This window comes from Salvelinus fontinalis, chromosome 11 (genome assembly GCF_029448725.1).
Source record: "Salvelinus fontinalis isolate EN_2023a chromosome 11, ASM2944872v1, whole genome shotgun sequence".
NCBI lineage: Eukaryota > Metazoa > Chordata > Actinopteri > Salmoniformes > Salmonidae > Salvelinus > Salvelinus fontinalis.
In genome coordinates, this window is record NC_074675.1 from 31,640,026 (window position 1) to 31,661,403 (window position 21,378).

General features: G+C 42.6%; 1 protein-coding gene across 1 annotated transcript; it reads left to right on the forward strand.

The window, feature by feature from the left end:
* The first annotated feature begins 4,935 nt into the window (after positions 1-4,935).
* On the forward strand, positions 4,936-11,899 carry LOC129864821 (uncharacterized). Its single transcript, XM_055937105.1, has 7 exons — positions 4,936-5,055; positions 5,909-6,036; positions 6,448-6,639; positions 8,303-8,401; positions 8,751-8,874; positions 9,115-9,420; positions 9,762-11,899. The coding sequence occupies exons 2-7, from the start codon at positions 5,911-5,913 to the stop codon at positions 9,803-9,805; spliced, it is 891 nt and encodes a 296-aa protein (XP_055793080.1). The 5' UTR covers positions 4,936-5,055; positions 5,909-5,910; the 3' UTR covers positions 9,806-11,899.
* Positions 11,900-21,378: the final 9,479 nt, after the last annotated feature.

The window sequence follows — 21,378 nt, forward strand, 5'->3', positions numbered from 1 at the left end:
GCGGGGAGCTGGGGTCCGACGACGTTCAACTTGTCGACGATACCTGGAGTTGGTCTTGAGAATTGCACCCCGAGCTCTTCTCCTGGTACATCGACAGTCGGTGGACAAACATCTGAGCCGAGGGTACGCAGACCTCCTGCTCTTGTTCCGGGAAGAGTGGAGGTTGATATCCCAAAGAGCACTTAAAAAGGAGAGAGTCCCGTGGCCGAACAGGGAAGGGTGTTCCGGGCATACGCCATCCAGACCAGTTGTCGGATCCAGGTAGTGGGGTTAGTTGAGATCAGGCATCTCAGGGTGGTTTCTAGGTCCTGGTTGGCTCGCTCCGACTGGCCGTTGGATTGGAGATGAAATCCTGGGGACAGGCTGGTCGACGACCCAATAAGGGTGCAGAACAACTTCCAGAACTGTGACGAGAACAGAGGACACCGGTCGGGGACCATGTCCACCGGGAGTCCATGGATCCGGAAGACGTGCTGCAACATAAGCTGGGCCGTCTCCTTGGCAGAGGGTAGTTTGGGGAGAGGGATGAAATGGGCGGCCTTGGAGAATCGATCCACTACCGTCAGAATGACAGTGTTGCCATCAGACGGAGGGAGCCCAGTGACAAAGTCCAGAGAGATATGGGACCAGGGACGATGAGAGACAGGTAGTGGCTGAAGGAGGCCAGAAGGAGCTTGCCGTGGAGTCTTGTTCTGAGCACAAGCTGTGCACTCGGTGGCGAAGGCAGAGACGTCAGGAACCATTGTGGGCCACCAGAAACGTTGTCGGATGAAGGCTAGGGTACGATGGGAACCTGGATGACAGGTCAGCCTTGAGGAATGAGCCCATTCCAGGACCCGGGATCGGACTGAGTTAGAAACAAATAATCGGTTAGCCTTGCGACCCAAGGTTTCAATACCCCAATCCACTGAAGCAGCAAGGCATGAGGTAGGGAGAATGGTTTCGGAGACCGAGGGTGTGGTAGAGGAACTGTATATGCGGAAGAGGGCGTCCGGCTTCACATTTTTTAACCCTGTGCGGTAGTAAATGGTGAAGTTGAATCTGGTGAACAATAAAGCCCACCGGGCCTGCCTGGAGTTAAGGCGCTTGGCTGTACGGTGATATTCCAAATTTGTAAGGTCGGTCCAGACCACAAAGGGCTGTTCTGCTCCTTCCAGCCAATTCATCCACTCCTCCAGCATCAACTTGACAGCCAGGAGTTCTCTGTTGCCAACATCATAGTTACTCTCTGCCGGACTGAGACGATGAGACAGGAAGGCACAAAGATGGAGCTTCTGGTCCTGTGCAGATCGCTGGGACAGGATAGCCCCCACTCCAACATCAGAAGCATCAACCTCTACCACAAATTGACGGGATGGATCCGGATGGACGAGGATGGGTGCTGTGGTGAACCAATGTTTCAGGTCCACGAAGGCTTTGTCAACCGCTGGAGACCATGTGAACAGTACTTTGGGAGAGGTGAGTGCCGAGTGGGGGGCCGCCAGAGTGCTGTAGCCCCGAATGAAACGTTGGTAGAAATTAGCGACCCCCAGGAAACGTTGCAACTGCACCCTGGACGTGGGGTGAGGCCACTCCACCACTGCTTTAAATTTTTCCTGATCCATTTGGACATTTCCATCAGCGATGACATATCCCAGAAAGGAGGTTGTTGAGCGGTGAAACTCACATTTCTCGGCCTTCACAAACAATTGGTTCTCCAGGAGACGCTGGAGGACTTGTCTGACATAAAGAACGTGTTCTTGGGCAGACTGGGATAAAAACAGGATGTCGTCCAGGTAAACGAACACAAAACGGTTTAGCATGTCCCGAAGCACTTCGTTTACCAGAGCTTGAAAAATAGCCGGGGCGTTGGTGAGTCCAAACGGCATGACCTGGTACTCATAATGTCCACTGGCTGTATTAAAGGCTGTCTTCCACTCATCTCCGAACCAGGTGGTAGGCATTCCGAAGTTCCAGTTTGGAAAAAATGGTGGCTCCCTGGAGAGGTTCGAAGGCCGAGGAGAGGCGTGGTAGGGGATAACGATTCTGTTGTTATATCATTAAGACCCCGGTAGTCAATGCACGGTCTCAGGGTCTTGTCCTTCTTCTCCACAAAGACAAACCTGCGCCGGCAGGAGATGCAGATGGACGGATACCTCCAGTAGCCAGAGATTCCTCAATATACTCTTCCATCGCCTTGGTCTCCGGGCCAGATAGAGAATATAGATGACCACGAGGTGGTGTGGTGCCTGGGAAGAGATCAATGGCACAATCATAAGGATGGTGCAGAGGAAGAGAAGTAGCCTGTGCCTTACTGAAAACCTCCAGGAGGTCATGGTACTCAGTGGGGACGGCAGAGACACTCGTGGCTTTGCTCACGCCCTGAGGGGAACGTCTCAAGGACGGCTGTGCCGTTTAAGGCAATGAGAATGGCTGAAAGGACTCCAACCCTGGATGGAGCCTGTGGTCCAGTCAATAACCGTATTGTGTTTCTGGAGCCAAGATAACCACAGGAACATGGGGTGAATCGATGAGGAGGAGCTGTATAGTCTCACTATGGTTTCCTGATACCCGTATATGAATGGACACAGTGCTATGGGTGACTCTTCCAAAAGAACTGCCATCCAGTGCCCTTGCATCCATAGGGACAGAGAGCGATTGAGTGGGAATACCCAATTCAGAAACCATGGTAGCATCCATAAAACTTTCATCAGCCCCAGAGTCAATGAGCACTCGGAGAGACTTAGATTGGTCTCCCCACAGCAAAAGCACAAACAAAGGTGTGCGGGTGATGGGAATTAAGGAATCCCCAGTCTGGCTAACCAGAGTACTTGTACCAACCAGAGACAGGGGTTTCCTAATAGGGCAGTTAGCTATATAATGTCCTGCCTAAACACAGTACAGACAACAGTTAGAAATCAACCTTCGTGAGCGTTCCCTAACCGATAACCAAGCTCTTCCCAGTTGCATTGGCTCAGGAGTATCCAACTCACCCGTCGTAGATGATTCACGGGGGGCTCGGGTGGCTTCGGATCCTCTCTGAAAAACTGCCTTTGGAAACTTCCGGATTCCTTCGAAGGTGAGCAAGCCCTAGCGAATGAACGAGTGTGCCCGAGGCCAAACCCTTTCTCACTCCAGCATTCCCTTAGACATCCATCAACTCTAATGGTGAGAGCGATGAGGGAGTCGAGGTCCACCGGTAATTTCCGAGCAGCTAGCTCATCTTTAACCACCTCAGATAGTCCGTGAAGAAAGGTATCGAAAAGAGACTCTGGGTTCCAGGCACTCTCGGCGGCCAACGTACAAATATCAACCACGTAGTCTGCCACACTACGGAAGTTTTGACATAATTCAAGAAGCTTACTGGCCGCCTCTCTTCCGGATACCGGGGAATCGAATACCTTCCTCACCTCTGCCATGAATTCCTCCAGATGACAACAAAGGGTGGATTGTTGCTCCCAAACAACCGTGGCCCAGGAGAGCGCCCTTCCTGACATTAGCATAATAATATACACTATCTTCGATCGGTCCGAAGGGAATGAAGATGGCTGTAGCTCAAAAATGAGAGAGCACTGAGAAAGAAAACCCCAAAAGATACCAGGATTCCCAGAATATCTCTCCGGAGGAGGTAAGCGGGGTTCTCGGGGAACCGGGGTAGGCTGTACCAACTCACCACTAAAAGGAAAAAATGTACCGGGAGATTAGGGTTTCTCAGGGACGGCAGACAGCCTATAAGTTAACTCCTTAATTAGCTCCATGGTAGCCTTAAACCCTTGGTCGTGGCGTTCCGTCAGGGAACAAAGCCCTTCCAACAGGTCCTGTAGTAGCTCCTCATGCCTCCCAATAGTGGCTCCCTGCAGGGAGACAGCGTGGCGGAGCTAATCCAAGTCTGCTGGGTCTGTCATGACCAGTTCGTTCTATCAGGGCACAAGGCGAGACCCAGATGCAGACACAGGAGGCAGATGGTTGGAGTCTTAGATGTTTATTGATCCGAAAATGGGTAGGCAAGAGAATGGCCGTGGACAGGCAAAAGGTCAAAACCAGTTCAGAGTCCAGGAGGTACAGAGTGGCAGGCAGGCTCGAGGTCAAGGCAGGCAGAATGGTCCAGAAAAAGTCAAGGGGTCTGAATACTTTCCGAAGGCACTGTATATTTGAAACAAGTAGCATATTTTATAATTCACATTATTGCACTTTATCTGGCTTGTTAATATACTTTATCTGGCTTGTTTATATACAAATCCTAAGCGTGCATACATTTCATGTATGGGTGGTCCCATACATAATCTTGTGTCATCTTCAGACAAATTAAATGAATTAATTTGGGCCATTGAAACTAAAGCCAGCGTATATTTTTTTCCTTCACAAAAACTGGTGTCTAACCCTTTGGCCACTTGACACAATCAAGACTGTATTCAAAAGACTGCCCTCCACTGTGTGAGGATCAACGCTCAATCAAACACAGCCAGATCTGAATGACACAGTTATTTACCTGGAAGTAATCATAGAATCAGTAAAAATACAATTTTCAAAAGGCACTCGCACATCTGAGCAAACTTTTTGCAGGTGAATGGCAACAGTTGAACAAGATTAAGGAAAAAGGAAACATTTTAATACAATTAAACTGTTATTTGGAGTTAGCAGTGGATTATATTTAGGCCTAGATTGTATCGATTGTATCTAACTTCATGATATTATTATTTTTTCTTTTTCTTTGCAATATAGTTCCCAAGCATATTTAATACGCAAGGGGATAGAAGAAATCGGATCTATGAACAGGGTGCAGTGACTCGACACAATCTATTGTCTGAGTATCAGGCGTATGTCCAACAATTGTTTCCACTCCGTACACCCTCCCGGAAAGGCAGCACCTGAGGAGAGAAGCAGGTTTCTCCATCCTTTGTCCCTCCTCCCCTCGCGAATGCTGTTTAAATAGCGGGTGATTGAGAGTATCTTCTTCTCGACCACGCCTCTGTTTTAACAGTATAGCTGGATTTACAGTAGCTGTGAGCACAACTTGTTCAAGGTGTGGTGTGACGCTTTTTACCTCGCGGAATCTTGCAAGTCTCAAAATCACAGGTAAAGTTTTCAGCACTTTTATCTAATCATGTGGATGTTTTAAAGCAACAACTCATTCTTTGTTTTAAAATCAAATTCTATTACGTTTCTTGATTTATTTGGAGATGGTTAGTTTTATAAACACTATCAGATTATATATTATGAACCTTTTCTCCCTGGAATAGCCTACGGACGTTTTTCGTAGTTTTTTTGTCACATTATTGAATTTAATTAGTGGATCTAGGCTACTAATTAATCATGTAAAAACAATAACAGTCTAGTCTTAATTCAACAGGCTTACCCATTCACTATGCAGTGTTTTGTTGTTGTCGAATTCACCACCCATGATATTAACAATTAATTATCATTTACCACAATACTGGCAGGCCTATGTTATTCACTGGCATTTTCTTTTCTTTTTATTTAACCCTTATTCTAACCGTTAAGTTGACTGAGGACACATTGTCATCTACAGCAACGACCTGGGGTATAGTTACGGGGGGGGGGGGGGGGGGGGGGGTGAATGAGCCTATTGGAAGCTGGGAATGATTAGGTTGCCATAAATGCAAGATAGGACAATTTGCCACTCGGGTTAACACCCCTACTCTTACGATAAGGGCCATGGGATCTTTATTGACCAATGTATATTAATGTATTTATTCAAACTGGTATGATCATTTTATGTTTCCATTAATACATCTCAAAGCTTTTGAAATAGGTTTAGTATCATGATCAACATGGTGGTGCAATGCATCTGACTGTTGATGATTACACTTGTAAATGTTTAATTGTAGCTGTCCTTGTTATTCATTATTGTTATTGTTATTACTATTATTACATATCCTAATCGCCTGGATCTCTGTTACTGTATCAGGAATGGACAATAGCAGCAGACTAATGATCGCAGTCATCATGGTAATGGCGTGCATGGCAATGGGAGCCGAGGCACAGAACACCACAATGGCACCCAACGCCACAATGACACCCGTCCCAGCTTTCACGGTGAGTTGCCTAGGCTACATGTCTCACAGTCTGACTCCCAAAAAAAAAGAAATCTCTCACACGTTCTGTTTTTCCTCTCAACTATCACTATTTCCCTTTCTAATCTTATCTCTTTCTTTCCTCAACAATAAACCTCACAGACTGACATGGAAACAGGAAGTAGATCAAGCAATAGAGTGCCTGTTTGGGAGTTTCAATTACACTATCTCACATAGTTTTCATGTAGGGCTTTTTGAAAGCCCAAAAAACACATTTTACAACAATGAGGCAAGCTTTATTCTTGATATTCGTCAAGAATCAATATCATTGATTTAAAAGTCCAAAAATGTGTCTACCAATTGCATATTGACCCTTTAAGCTAAAATTAATGACAAACACAACAGCAACTAATGAGGGACTCTTCCTACACAGCAAAGCATCTCAAGGACGAATTGTGGAAAGACTCAGTTCTGTGCTGCTGAGCCATCAGACTGTGACCCGGCCATGGCTGGTTCATGTTTCTTCGTCTCCATGCAGCAGTCCTCAGGACAGACCTTCTCCCTCCAGCTACGAGGAGAGTCCAGAGGCTACATCGCTGTAGGCTTTTCCAAAAACACCACACAGGTACGGAAAACTGCCCTGAAATTAGTATACATTGTACAATACCCAGGAATGAGTGCGATGGGATTTGTGATTGAAGGAAAGTAATTTTAACCTCTAAAAGTCTACTAAGCTAATATATGACATTGTTTTAAGATGGTCATACCAAGCCTCATTTAGTTATTTCATTTGAAATGTTATGACCCCTGTAGGCAAATAAAAAAAAAGGCAAAACAGTCAAAAAATAAATCATAAGGTTTCTATCTTGGAGATATAAGAAAGTTAATGAAATATTTGTGTTTTTTGGACACGTTTAACCCCTTTTCTTTGTTGGCACAAAACTACTTCTATACTTCCATTCGTTTCCTTTTTACAGGTAACACTTACCTTCAGATGAGACCCATGACACTTGTAGAGCAAAACGGAGAATACCATTGTGTTTGTGAGAATCTTCCCTTTCCATAGTGGGGTTATATTAGTTTGTAGCCCAAACGGTTTCGGACGCCATAGACATAAAGTGGCACATCGGCGGAACCAACTTCAGATGAGTCCCGTGGGGGTCGTAGAGCAAAACCGAGAACACCATTGTGTTCGTGAGAGTCTCATCTTTCCATAGAGTGGCCGTGTTAGTTTGCACGCTGCAGATGTTTTCGTGAATTGACCGATTTCTGGGATGTCTCGTGGTCTGACAACGTTGTACTGTAGCTCGGCAACCTTCCACCGCAGATGTGGAAGGCCGACATAGGCAGTTGTGGAAGGCCGACATAGGCAGTTGTGGAAGGCCGACATAGGCAGTTGTGGAAGGCCGACATAGGCAGTTGTGGAAGGCCGACATAGGCAGATGTGGAAGGCCGACATAGGCAGTTGTGGAAGGCCGACATAGGCAGATGTGGAAGGCCGACATAGGCAGATGTGGAAGGCCGACATAGGCAGTTGTGGAAGGCCGACATAGGCAGTTGTGGAAGGCCGACATAGGCAGATGTGGAAGGCCGACATAGGCGGATGTGGAAGGCCGACATAGGCGGATGTGGAAGGCCGACATAGGCGGATGTGGAAGGCCGACATAGGCGGATGTGGAAGGCCGACATAGGCAGATGTGGAAGGCCGACATAGGCAGTTGTGGAAGGCCGACATAGGCAGATGTGGAAGGCCGACATAGGCAGATGTGGAAGGCCGACATAGGCAGTTGTGGAAGGCCGACATAGGCAGATGTGGAAGGCCGACATAGGCAGATGTGGAAGGCCGACATAGGCAGATGTGGAAGGCCGACATAGGCAGATGTGGAAGGCCGACATAGGCAGATGTGGAAGGCCGACATAGGCAGATGTGGAAGGCCGACATAGGCAGTTGTGGAAGGCCGACATAGGCAGATGTGGAAGGCCGACATAGGCAGATGTGGAAGGCCGACATAGGCAGATGTGGAAGGCCGACATAGGCAGATGTGGAAGGCCGACACAGGCGGATGCGTTGGATAGAGAAGAAGCCCATGCAAAAACGGACAGATTTTGATGCAGATTTTTTATTCTGTTACTTAGATTGACACACGGGTCAATAGACTCTTAATTGACTTCAGGATATTCTGGATTTTCTCAATTTGGGGTGTTGAGATTGATCTTTAATGAATGACTTAAACAAGATATGATTTATTTCTAGTTATTTGAATTCCTCCTCTCGCTCTCCTCTGTAGGGCGTTAATGACACCACCTACGTGTGTGCCAACAACAACGGCACTATGAAGTTCTTCACCACTCTCCTCCTAAATAAAGTTCTGACTGTCACTGGCACGGTGAGTTGAACCAATCAGAAACAATTGTTTCACTTCCGCCTTCCTGGAACGCCTTTCAGGAGCGAGGTTTGATTTCAGGCAAATTCCAGCAGTTAACTGATATTCACCCAATGAAGTTGTGAGTCGAACAAGATTTAGAGCCAAGAGTAAGAGTAATTCATGAACTTGAATTCAAACATTTTCTGAGTGGTCATTTAAGTTCAATTTGATCCCAATGCTGCATATACACTTGGGTGCCATTTGGGACAAGGCCATGGAGAATAACAATGTACCTGACTAATTCTAGGCCTACTGACATTTGGCTAATGTCCATTTTGACTAATAACGTTGGGACTCTTGTGTTGTGTAGCTGCCTGTGGACTCTGTGAACGGCTCAGTCAACGGTCAGATCATCCAGTGCACCTTCTCTGCTACTCTCCCCGAAGCTACCACCAGCTTCGTCCTCTCCATTTCCAACGGGACCGTAATTAACGGTGAGGCACTCCTCCAAACACGCTCCAGGGTGAAGCTTCTTCTAGATACAGACGTAGGATCAGCTTCCTCTTCCCCAATCCCAACCTTAACGGTTAGTGGGGGGAAATGGTCAACTGACCCCAGATCAGCGTATACGGGAAACTTCACCCTATACCTCCAAACACCCTGTGGACATTGTATCCCCTCTTTCTGGTCCATCTCTAACTCTCTCTGTCGCTCATCTTTTTCTCCTCCCCCAGAAACCCTGGGTACTCCTAAGGTTGTCCTGGTCAGCAATGCAGCCGTGAACCTGGCCAACCCCAACAGTACTGTGATCAACTTTTTGAACGCCATCCCCACTACTGCTACTTCCTCCACTACTGCTACTCCCACCACTACTGCTAATTCCTCCACTACTACTACTTCCAACACTACTGCTAATTCCTCCACTACTACTACTTCCAACACTACTGCTAATTCCTCCACTAATGCTACTTCCACCATTACTGCTATTTCCATCACCCCCTCCAGCCACGCCTTGGGCCTGCAGCACACCCTGTCTCAAGGTAACAACCCCATTGGAAATAGCTACTGCTAACACTGAATAATAATAACTGATAACATGATTGATTAAATGTTAGTATTTCAATATTTGTAAAAAAAATTCTAACCGTTTCTAAGGATTAAAAGCACTACAAGTCATGAGCACTTTTATAATTTATAAAAAATGTATATAATTTATCATGAAATGATTTATATTCATTGATAAAGCATTTCTAAACATGTATGACCATTTATAACAGTCTATTCGATGGAAGTTATTATAAAGTGTTACCGTAGTACCTTATCTCATAAAATCCCATATAATCTGGAGTAGACAACCAATCTTCCTCTCTCTCCTTCACAGCTCTGCTGATCCTGCTTGGTGTGCTAGGTATGATGATGCTGTAATGATGATCTGAAGGTGACACACCATGAACTCCTGCATCTATACCTTTACTGCCACTGACACTGGCCAGGCTGCACTACTTTCAGGAGGTTGGGAATACCATGTGGTGCATTTTTTGACGCACTGGTACCGGGTTAAAAGACCATGTCAGATCTGAAGTTATATGCTTATAAATGCATGTTCTTCAACATACATAGTGGAACACTTTCTAGTTGGGGGTAGTCAGACAATAGCGTACAGAATGGATCCGGTGATTCAAGGCCCAATGCTGACAGGTTCACAATTTTAACCTCATATTCATCCTCTCCAGCACCACCCCTAACATCAACACCCGTCTTCTTCAATTTCGTTGACCACGAAACGTCGAACCCGCCGCTTTCACATATATTGACGTCTCGGAAGGTTGGTGGCACCTTAATTGGGGAAGACGGGCTCATGGTAACGGCTGGAGCGGCATGTGCGGAATGGTATCAAATACATGGTTTCCAGGGGTTTGATGTTGGTTCGGGTGGTGCTTCAGATGATGAATATGAGGTTGGAATTTCCCTATGTATACCCCCCCCCCCCCCCATGTCATCCCCTATACATTTAGAATCTTTGTTTTATTTTGTCTTTGCTGATGTAGTTTTATGTTGGTGTGAGTGTGTGTTTAAATATTTGTCTCGAGTGTTGGCACACATTCTCATAGATGACACCACAAATTGGCAGAAATGTGTGTGTGTGTTTGTGTGCGTGCGAGCGAGCTTGTGTGTCTGTCCAATAAGGAAGCCACTGGAAGGTGAACCGTTCTTCCTGATTACCCTTTTAAATGAAACATGTTTTAATGTGCAATTATGGATTTTTTTTTTTTAACAATATTTTTTTAAACAACAATGTTTTTAACAATGCATGTTAAACCTTTCATGGGTATATTTGCTTAATCAGTTGACACTCAAACGGACAACTTTTAATGTACTGTACACTCAAAAGCTGACACAGAATCACTCAGGGTTAGTTCGGATTGCATACTGTTGTATGAGTCATGTCTTTTGCAGGGTGTTTCATCAGACAGTTGGTAAAGGTGGCCTTGTTTGGAACCAAAAGCATAACATTTAAAAAGCATAAACGACGAGCTTACAACAAAATATATTAATACACATAGACTATAGCACTTTCAACGCAATATATGAAAAGTGCTTTACAAATAATGTTATTATAGTATCATGAATGAATGAATCAATGAAGAGCTGTCTACAGGTAAGTGCCAAAATAAAGGAAACACCAACATAAAGTGTCTTAATAGGTCGTTAGGTCACCACAAGCCAGAACAGCTTCAATTCAACTTTGCATAGACTCTACACATTTCTGGAGCTCTATTGGAGGGATGCGACACCATTCTTCCATGAGAAATTCCATCAGTTGGTGTTTTGTTGATGTTAGTGGAAATCGTCCCTCCAGAGGATCCCATAAGTGTTCAATTGAGTTGAGATCTCGTGACTGAAATGGCCATGGCATATGGTTGACATCGTTTTCATGCTCATCAAACCATTCAGCGACCACTCGTGCCCTGTTGATGGGGCATTGTCACCCCATTGGGGCATAGCCATGTTTGCCAAAATAATGGCCTGCCCAGCGTTTTTATACATGACCCTAAGCACGACGGGACGTTAACTGCTTAATTAACTCAGGAACCACACCTGTGTGGAAGCACCTGCTTTCCATACACCTTGTATTCCTCATTTACTCAAGCATTTCCATTATTTCGGCAGTTAAATATACATCTCTATTCAAGAACAAACTACCCCAAAGGGTCATTTTTACACCTCTTCAATTCATTGGCTCAACATTGGAGGCAACCAAACCCCAACACTGTTTTATGTCAGGTACTTGACTTAATGTGTTCCTTTCAGCTCCTAGTAGAGCAAGGGCCTCAAACATAAGATAAAGAGCATGTGTAAAACATACTTATAAATCATATTTTCAGAACACAAAAACATGTATTACAGTTTTAACATTAGCATTGAGAAGTATACTCTGGTATTGGAATGGTATATTATTGGTATAGTTTATGATGTTTGTTTTGTGTTATATGTGCATTCCAACAAATAAAAGCAATTCTTCAAAAAATACTATTTGACAGGAGAAAAGAAACACATACATTTGAATAAACAGCCCAGACTACTGTACAGAACCCCCCCCACTAATTGCTCACTATACAGAGAATATGAAGCTGATTCAATGTTTACCTTGGCTGTAGAGCGCTCCTTTGGTAGCACACCAGGTTTCAGGTTGGTAGAAGAGGTTTGAGCAGATCAACAGTATCAACAGACCTGGAAAAACTAACACACAAGTTTTAAAAAATCGAGTGATCTTTCAACATGACTGTTCTACACTGCCACCTGCTGGTTGACTCAAGTAATAATCAACGGGCTCAACGGCATTACACATTTTTTGTAGTCCAAACATTCAACCTCCAGCTGCATACCTCCTCTAGCACCAAGGTCAGCACACTCTCAAATGTTGTTTTTTGCCATCATTGTAAGCCTGCCACACACACACACTATACGATACATTTATTAAACATAAGAATGAGTGTGAGTTTTTGTCACAACCCTGCTCGTGGGAAGTCATATAATAATCAATAATTTGTCTCTTTATTTAACCATCTTACATATAAAACCTTATTTGTTAATCGAAAATTATGAATAACTCACCACAGGTTAACGAGAAGGGTGTGCTTGAAAGGATGCACGTAACTCTGCAATGTTGGGTTGTATTGGAGAGAGTCTGTCTTAAATCATTTTCCACACACAGTCTGTGTCTATTTAGTTTTCATGCTAGTGAGGGCCGAGAATCCACTCTCACACAGGTACGTGGTTGCAAAGGGCATCAGTGTATTAACAGCACAATTTGACAAGGCAGAATACTCTGAGCGTAGCCCTATCCAGAAATCTGTCAGTGGCTTCTGATTAAATTACATTTTCACAGAACCACTTATTGCAATTTCGATGAGGCTCTCTTGTTCAGATATTGGTAAGTGGACTGGAGGCAGGGCATGAAAGGGATGATGAATTCAGTTGTTTGTGTCATCCGTTTCCGGAAGGTACCTAGGTAATTGCTCACTCAGGTGCATCGCTATATCACATTTGACATTGTCCGTAAGCTTGAGTTCTTTTGCACACAAAAAAAAAATCATACAATGATGCAAAGACCTGTGTGTTGTCCTTGTTAATGCAGACAGAGAAGAGCTCCAACTTCTTAATCATAGCCTAAATGTTTCCCCGCACATTTAATATAGTTGCATAGAGTCCCTGTAATCCTAGATTCAGATAATTTAGGCGAGAAAAAACATCACCCAGACAGGCCAGTCGTGTGAAAAACTCATCATCGTGCAAGCGTTCAGACAAGTGAAATTATGGTCAGTAAAGAAAACTTTAAGCTCGCCTCTCAATTTAAAAAAAACTTGTCAATACTTTGCCCCTTGATAACCAGCGCACTTCTGTATGTTATAAAAGCGTTACATGGTCGCTGAGCCATATCATTGCATAATGCAGAAACTACACAAGAGTTCAGGGGCCTTGCTTTAACAAAGTTCACTGTTTTCACTGTAGTGTCCAAAACATCTTTCAAGCTGTCAGGCATCACCTTGGCAGCAAGAGCCTCTTGGTGGATGCTACAGTGTACCCAAGTGGCGTCGGGAGCATCTGCTTGCACACGAGTCACCACTCCACTATGTCTCCCTGTCATGGCTTTTGCGCCATCAGCACAGATACCAACATGAGCAGCAGCTACGTTTGGCTACATACGGACTGTTAGTGGAATTCCCGCAAGAGAGTAACGGTTAATGTGATTGGATGTTAATCTTTTGACTAGGTTACCTGTATTTGACATTGTGTTGTTATTTCGCTGAACACTAGATGGTTTTATTGTATTTTTGGCAGCAAAACGAGGCTACTCAGGCGAGAAAAAACCTCACCCCGTTGGAAAATATAAATGGACAGTTTGAAAATGTGAAGAGAAAAAAAAAAAAAAAAGTGCATTTATTAAATGTGAATCACATTTTTATTTGGCATACCCCCAACAGCATTGTGTGTGTACCCCAGTTTGGGAATACCTGCTGTAGAGGACCACAGTCAACAATGACCACAGTGCATGATAAATTACAAAATGTTTACTTTACTCACCGCGAATCAATGTCTTCACAGGGCTTGAGGGAAGTTGAATTGAGAAATCTGTCTAAAGTATGGTGGAGGTAGAGACAAATTCACCAGCAGGAGAAGAATAAGGCAAAATGTAAAAAATAAATTAAAAAACAATCCTTCAAAATACATCCTCATTCCTGTTTGTGTGTTTGTGTGTGTGTATGTGTGTGCTCGTGCATGTGTGTGTGTGTGTGTGTGTGTGTGTGCGCGAGCATGCTAGTATACGTGCAACAATTGGTGTCAGCATAGTCAAAACATTTACATTTCAAATACGGTTTTCTGAAGCTTACCATCATCCTCAACGGACCCCCGGAAATAAATTTTTTTTTAAGGCCAATGTCTCGACCTCAGGGTCAGGTTGTTAAGTTAAAGTAGAGACAAGTGCAATTGGATTATTTTTATATGAGGATCATAGGCAATTTAATTTATCATCACCTCCATCTGAAAAAATAATCAAAGTATTAAATAATGGAAGTTTACACAGGACGGTATACACCTGAGTAGGATGAATCCACTGTACCAATTTTGGTTATACCACTTATGTCACGGCCGTCGTTGAAGGAAGTGGACCAAGGTGCAGCGTTGTGTGCATACATATTCCTTTTTATTTGAATGACGCCGACAAAAACAATAAACAATACAAAAACGACCGTGAAGCTTAAGGGCTATAGTGCCACAAACAAAGACAACTACCTACAACGAAAGGAGGGAAAAAGGGATACCTAAGTATGGTTCCCAATCAGAGACAACAATAGACAGCTGTCCCTGATTGAGAACCATACCCAGCCAAAACATAGAAACACAAAATCATAGAAAACAAAACATAGAATGCCCACCCCAAATCACACTCTGACCAAACCAAATAGAGACATAAAAAGGCTCTCTAAGGTCAGGGCGTGACAATTTACTGGTGTTTTGTTGATCAATTCCATTGTTGTTCCATTGTACAAGGCGACTTTTTAAAAACAATGTCTCATTTTCATACAACACAATCATTGACTCATTGGCAAGAAAAAGGATTAATACAAAGGTGAGATTCATAAGATATTAGGATTTTCTTTTTTTACAATTTTAACATCAGCATGTTAATCTGTTTGTTATTAATTAATTAAGTATGTTTGAATAATTGGTGATGAATTGAGAGGTTCTGGTAATGTCTAAGCATCTGGTTCGTAAAAATATCCAAGTGGGTTGCCATACACAAGGTCACTGGTTTGAATCCCACCCTAACCTTAACCAATTGGAATTACTTGCCCAAACGTAAACAATATCTAAACTTACTTGCCTAAACTTTACCACTTCATTGCATTAGTTTCTGCCCTCGAGGCAAAGCCGCCCTTAGAACAAGATGAAAGAAAACACAATCTGCTGGATACTTTGCATTACCGTGCTTTGATTCGTTTTGTATTTCCCCGACGATCCCCAGGTATTCCCCAAGTCTCTCTGGGGTTCCATTAATTAATCTCCACTATGTAAGGCGGGCTGGTTGTGACAGAGATGTAAGTGCAGTTCCTGGGGTCGTTCCTATGATTGCAGTCCTCAGGTGCTTTCTTTGTCTCAAACTCTGTGGTTAAAAAAACGAACAAAAAAAAGTCCCTTTTTAACTTTTTTCCTCCATACTTTTGGGCCTTGACTCCTAGCTGTGCGGCTTGACCAGGAGCATATCAGAACTCTTATAGGCCAACAGGAATTTTTCCCTGGTCATGGCTAACGTTGTGTGCTGAAAGTCGGGAAGCAAGTTCGGGGAGTGAGTGTTTTAATAAATAAACGCAACATAATGCAAAACAAGAAACACAAACACACAGACATGAAACTGAAACAGAAACAATAATGCCTGGGGAAGGAACCAAAGGGAGTGACATATATAGGGCAGGTAATCAGGGAAGTGGAGTCCAGGTGAGTCTGATGATGCGCAGGTGCGCTTAAAACCGTTTCTCAATAGGGGGTGCTGTTTTCACTTTGTAAAAATTTCGTTCCCAAATTAAACTGCCTCGTACTCAATTCTTGCTCGTACAATATGCATATTATTACTACTATTGGATAGAAAACACTCTCTAGTTTCTAAAACCGTTTGAATTATATCTGTGAGTAAAACAGAACTCAAGTTGGAGCAAACTTCCTGTGAGGAAGTGAGAAATCTGAAATCAGTCAGGCTGTTCTGGGGTCAGTTTATTAATTTGCATGTCTTCTATTGGTCGAGATGCATTGCATACGCCTTCCCCTAGATGTCAGCAAATATTGAGAATTGGAATGGAGTTGCTAGGCAGATCTGAGGCCATATAAAGGGTCTTGGAACGTGGGGTGAAGTCTTTTCAACATTTGCCATGACGCAAGACAGACCTCAGGATGGCGTTCTGGAAAGCTCCCGTTATAGGCCTTAGATATATCCGGCTCTGATTTTATTCGATATAGGTGTTAAAGACATCATAATGTTGTTATTTTAAACCGAGTTATATCAGTTTATATCAGTATATTGCGATTTTCGGATATTTCTTTGTGCTGCGTTATAGTGAGTTGGGCACGTCTGGGCCACATGGCTAATGTTTACTGCTAATTCCAAAGTTGAAGGCGACAATCTACAACCGAGCAACGATTCTTTTGGACAAAGGACAACTTGCCCAAAATTCTGATGAAAGCTCATCAAAAAGTAAGAACTATTTATGATGTTAATTCGTTGTTCTGTTGAAAAATGTAAAACTCCTATTCCGCCATGAATTTCGGTGCGGTCTCGCTTTAACGCACGCTGTATGTCGTAGTAACGTTAATTTTAACAATCTAACACAGCGGTTGCATTAAGAACTAATGTATCTTTCATTTGCTGTCCAACCTGTATTTTTTAGTCAAGTTTATGATTAGTTAATGATTAGATTAGGTGCCTCTCCCAAGATTTCTCCCGACATTTTGTTGGCAGCTTGGCTACTATTCTCATTGTATAACCACGATTTGTGCCGCTAAATATGCACATTTTCGAACAAACTCGATATGTATTGTGTAATATGATGTTATAGGACTGTCAGCTGAAGAAGTTTGAGAAGGTTAGTAAAAAAATTAACATCTTTTGCTGGTTTATTCGTTATCGCTATTGTTGGCTTGAATCAATGCTGTTGTGTGGTTGGCTATTGTAGTAAGCTAATATAATGCTATATTGTGTTTTCGCTGTAAAACACTTAAAAAATCTGAAATATTGGCTGGATTCACAAGATCTTTGTCTTTCATTTGCTGTACGCTGTGTATTTTTCATAAATGTTTTATGATGAGTATTTAGGTAATTCACGTTGGTCTCTGTAGTTATTCTATTTGCTTTGGTGAGAGTTGTGATGGTGGCTGCAATGTAAAACTATGATTTATACCTGAAATATGCACATTTTTCTAACAAAACATATGCTATACAATAAATATGTTATCAGACTGTCATCTGATGAAGTTGTTTCTTGGTTAGTGACTATTTATATCTTTATTTGGTCGAAATTGTGATAGCTACCTATGCAGGACAAAAATGGTGGGAAAAAAGTTGTGTTTTTTTCTATCGTGGTTAGCTAATAGAAATACATATTGTGTCTTCCCGGTAAAATATTTTATAAATCAGAAATGATGGCTGGATTCACAAGATGTGTATCTTTCATCTGGTGTCTTGGACTTGTGATTTAATGATATTTAGATGCTAGTATTTACTTGTCACGCTATGCTAGGCTATGCTAGTCAGCTTTTTTACTGATGGGGGTGCTCCCGGATCCGGGATTGTGTGCAAGTAGAAGTTAACGATGGTGACAGGTGTGCGCCATAATGAGCAGCCTGGTGACCTAGAGCCGGAGAGGGAGCACACTTGACAATGTCACATGGTCAGGATGTAATCAGTGCCCTACTTTATGGTCTCACTGTGAAAAGAATATTCACGGAGTTAATACATCATAGATAAAAATACAGTTATTTTGACATAACATCAATTGAATTAATTCAATGTACAATAACCCAAATAAGTATGTGTGTACACACAACTACAAGGGAAATACTAAATGTTGTTTAAGTTACTAAAGTCACTGAAAAGTTGCCATGTGACTTTAGAGGTTTGTGGGTAATTCGAAGTTCTAGATGTAATGTTACCGTATGCAATGTTGTAGAAATGTCTGTAGCAGTGGCGATTTTAACATGTAAATCTTGGTGGGGCAAAACAAAAAAAAAGTGGGATGCATGCCAGCAAAGCCACTACACAACACAACACTAAACAATACATGAATTACACTATAACGTTGACCAACGGTGACCATAAACTTTTAGGGCCTACATAAAGCCAACAGCAGAGTCCCAACACCTTACCACTGCCACACCTGGCTTTCAGTGGAGCCTTGTCAGGCAGCAAAACAGTTCATTCAGCCTCATTTACTGCCTTTTAAAAAAACATAGCTGATATGGCTGACTTGCTTAAACAAATGTGGTCTCTACTGACAATTGAGATGTACAAACTATGGCATAAGGGGACGACAAGCGGATAAGAGGCAATCCGCAATTTTGATTAAGACATTAATGAAACAGCGATGACGGACGTAGTCAATATAACTATTTGTTCAGCACTTTTGAAATGTACAGTGACATAATTCAGAACATGGGCCGCTACTTTGGATGTCTACTCCCTGTACAACAAGTCAAAACCGTAGGATAAATAAAGTGGGCATATAAACAGACAATGAAAGCTCTTATAATAGTCAATGATGACATTTCTCTAAAACAGGTTATAGGCAACATGTGCACCACCAAGTTAGAACAGTAGGCGAAATTAAGAGGTGAAAATAGACCACATTTTTAGGGTGAGGCACAATGAACGCCGTTTGGGTCTTTGCGTGTCAAAAAAGATACACGTCATATAACACTATTTGACCTGTTAAATAAGCTTTTCATTTGACAGGTCAAATAACACAATTCTATTATAGAATGTTGTGTGTGTTGAATTTGCACGTGCAAGCCAAGCTCCACCACTACTATCAGTAGCACTGTCAAACCTGTACAAAAAAAGTTGGCAAAAAAGCACAGACCGGGTCACAAACGATGTGTTTACAATACCGCGTTGGTGAAAATAGACCAAATTATTAGGGTGAGGCACATGGGCTACTAACAGCTTACTACACAACATACAAGTAGTATTACTTTCTTAGCTACAGTATACATATCTCCCTTACATATTACATAATTTATGCAGCAGCATACATGACATATTTGGACGCAGCAGTCCTTTGTGGGCAAATTTTGTCATCAAAGTCTGGCATTCTCTGGATTTATGGTGGGAATTCGGGGAAAAAAACACACAGCCACTCCATTGAATATCAGGCTAACATTAGTGGTTGCTTTGCAATGCTTGCTGTTAGCCACTGATTCCTTCCAAACGACTCATTGTTGAATTTGAGATTTCCAACTTGTTGTGTAATCTTTATGTCCAATGGCCGATGGGCACCGATACGTTTTATCTATCATTTTTCTTCATTATTTCTCTTCATATGACAAGGATTAAAAAGGATTTGCCAGTAGATTGTCGACTTGATTCATGATGATGACTGCTAGCTAAGACTTTGAAAGTAAGATGTTGACTGTGTATAATGTGATTTGACGTCATTTTGTCTGTAGCCAATGACCTTGAGCCTTCTTGGAAGGGCACTTGTAATATAACTCTATTGCAGGACCCAAAGGACTGACATTTTGGATGTCTACCCTTACTAAGCACTTAAACTTGGCGATGAGTGACAGAATACTGAGCCAATCACGGCGCAATGCTCATATTTTCTGCTGGCTCACCCCACCACCACAGAAAGCACAGAGCTAAGCTGAAACACCTGCATTTTGGAGCTGCCTTACTCAAGAAAACAAAAAAGAGACCATGTGTGTATGCAACTTTATTAAGTGAATGAAATATATATATATATATTTTTATATTGTTTGCAAACTGATATGTGACACGTATTAATGCCAAAATAACATGCAAAACAGGCAAGCCCCACCCATTAAAAAAAATATATAATATAATATATGACGGGTCGCCACAGGTCTGTAGAAAGAAAAGTAGGTAACACTTTATTTGAAGGTACAAATATTAGCCACTCATTTGTAGTTTAGAAGTGAGCATAAGTATCTTATAAGGTCTTTATTACGTCTCATTAGCCATATATTAGGCCTTAGTTATAAGTAATGCATTACTGGCCAATCCTTAATAACCCCTTCACCATTTTCATATTTAATAAAGAGCAAGTTACACAAGAAACAAACTCTTAGCAAGCTGTCTCAAGGAGGGGACTAATAAGGGCGTAGTACCTCAATATGTGTTTCCTAGGTTACATTTCAGAATAGGGAACACATATTGAGGTGCCGTTATTATACAGCTGACTAAGAGACTGTTTGTTGTGTAGCTTGCTCTTTTTTAAAGGTCCAACGTAGCTGTTTGTACCTCAATATCAAATCATTTCTGGGTAACAATGAATTACCTGACTGTGATTGTTTTCAGTTGAAATGGTCAAAAAAACAAAACAATTGCTTCTTCGCAAAGGGGCAATAGCTCAAGCAAGACATTTGCTAGGACTGTCTGCGAGTGGTCTGAATGGGAAGGGGATTCTTTTGTTGCTGTTTATTGACAGAGAGGTTTCGAAATCTCTTTGTTATTGGTCTATTTTAACAAATGTATCACATGGTGATGTCACCATGGAAGACCTAAACTCCATTCCAGCAAAACAGGCTGACAGAAAAGTAGTTGAGTGTCATCCTCATAGGACCCGAGGTCTGTCTTGAAAAATGTATTTGTTGTCAATGGGTTAATGCGTTGCAGTGGCTCCAGTTGCATGTTGCTTCAAGAATAAACTAGTAGTAACTTCTCCAACACACTGCTCTCGGCACATAACCTGGTTGAATAGAGCTTCAACCAATAAACAACCAATAAAGAACCTGAGAGTGTTCGTAGGAGACTGTAGAGTAGACAACAGTACCTCCACATGGCAGTGTAGTGTGTGATACAGCTGTGATATGACTTTATGTGCCGCCTTTTACAGACGGTCCTAAGATTGGTGAGAGCTATCATGTTTGTCGTATTTTTAGGAAGGAAAGGGTCATGTGGGGCCAGCCGGACCTAAAAGCGAGATAGGGGAGACTGGAGGTAAGCAGCAGTCCATCTAAGAAACATTATTGGAATATAAATGATCATGTTATTTCAGTTACCAAGGTTGAAGAAACAAATGAGCCTACTGTGATGTTCTTTCACATACAAGCCTCCAGTTTAACCAGCCATTCGCTCTCTTAGAACCATTAGCTCAAAGCTAGGTTGATATTACGTGTGATGCAAATATTGTTATAGTATGCGAAATGTAAACAAGACCATGATATTGTCCCCCACATAATCCCTCAGAGGTAGAGTTGGATAGCCT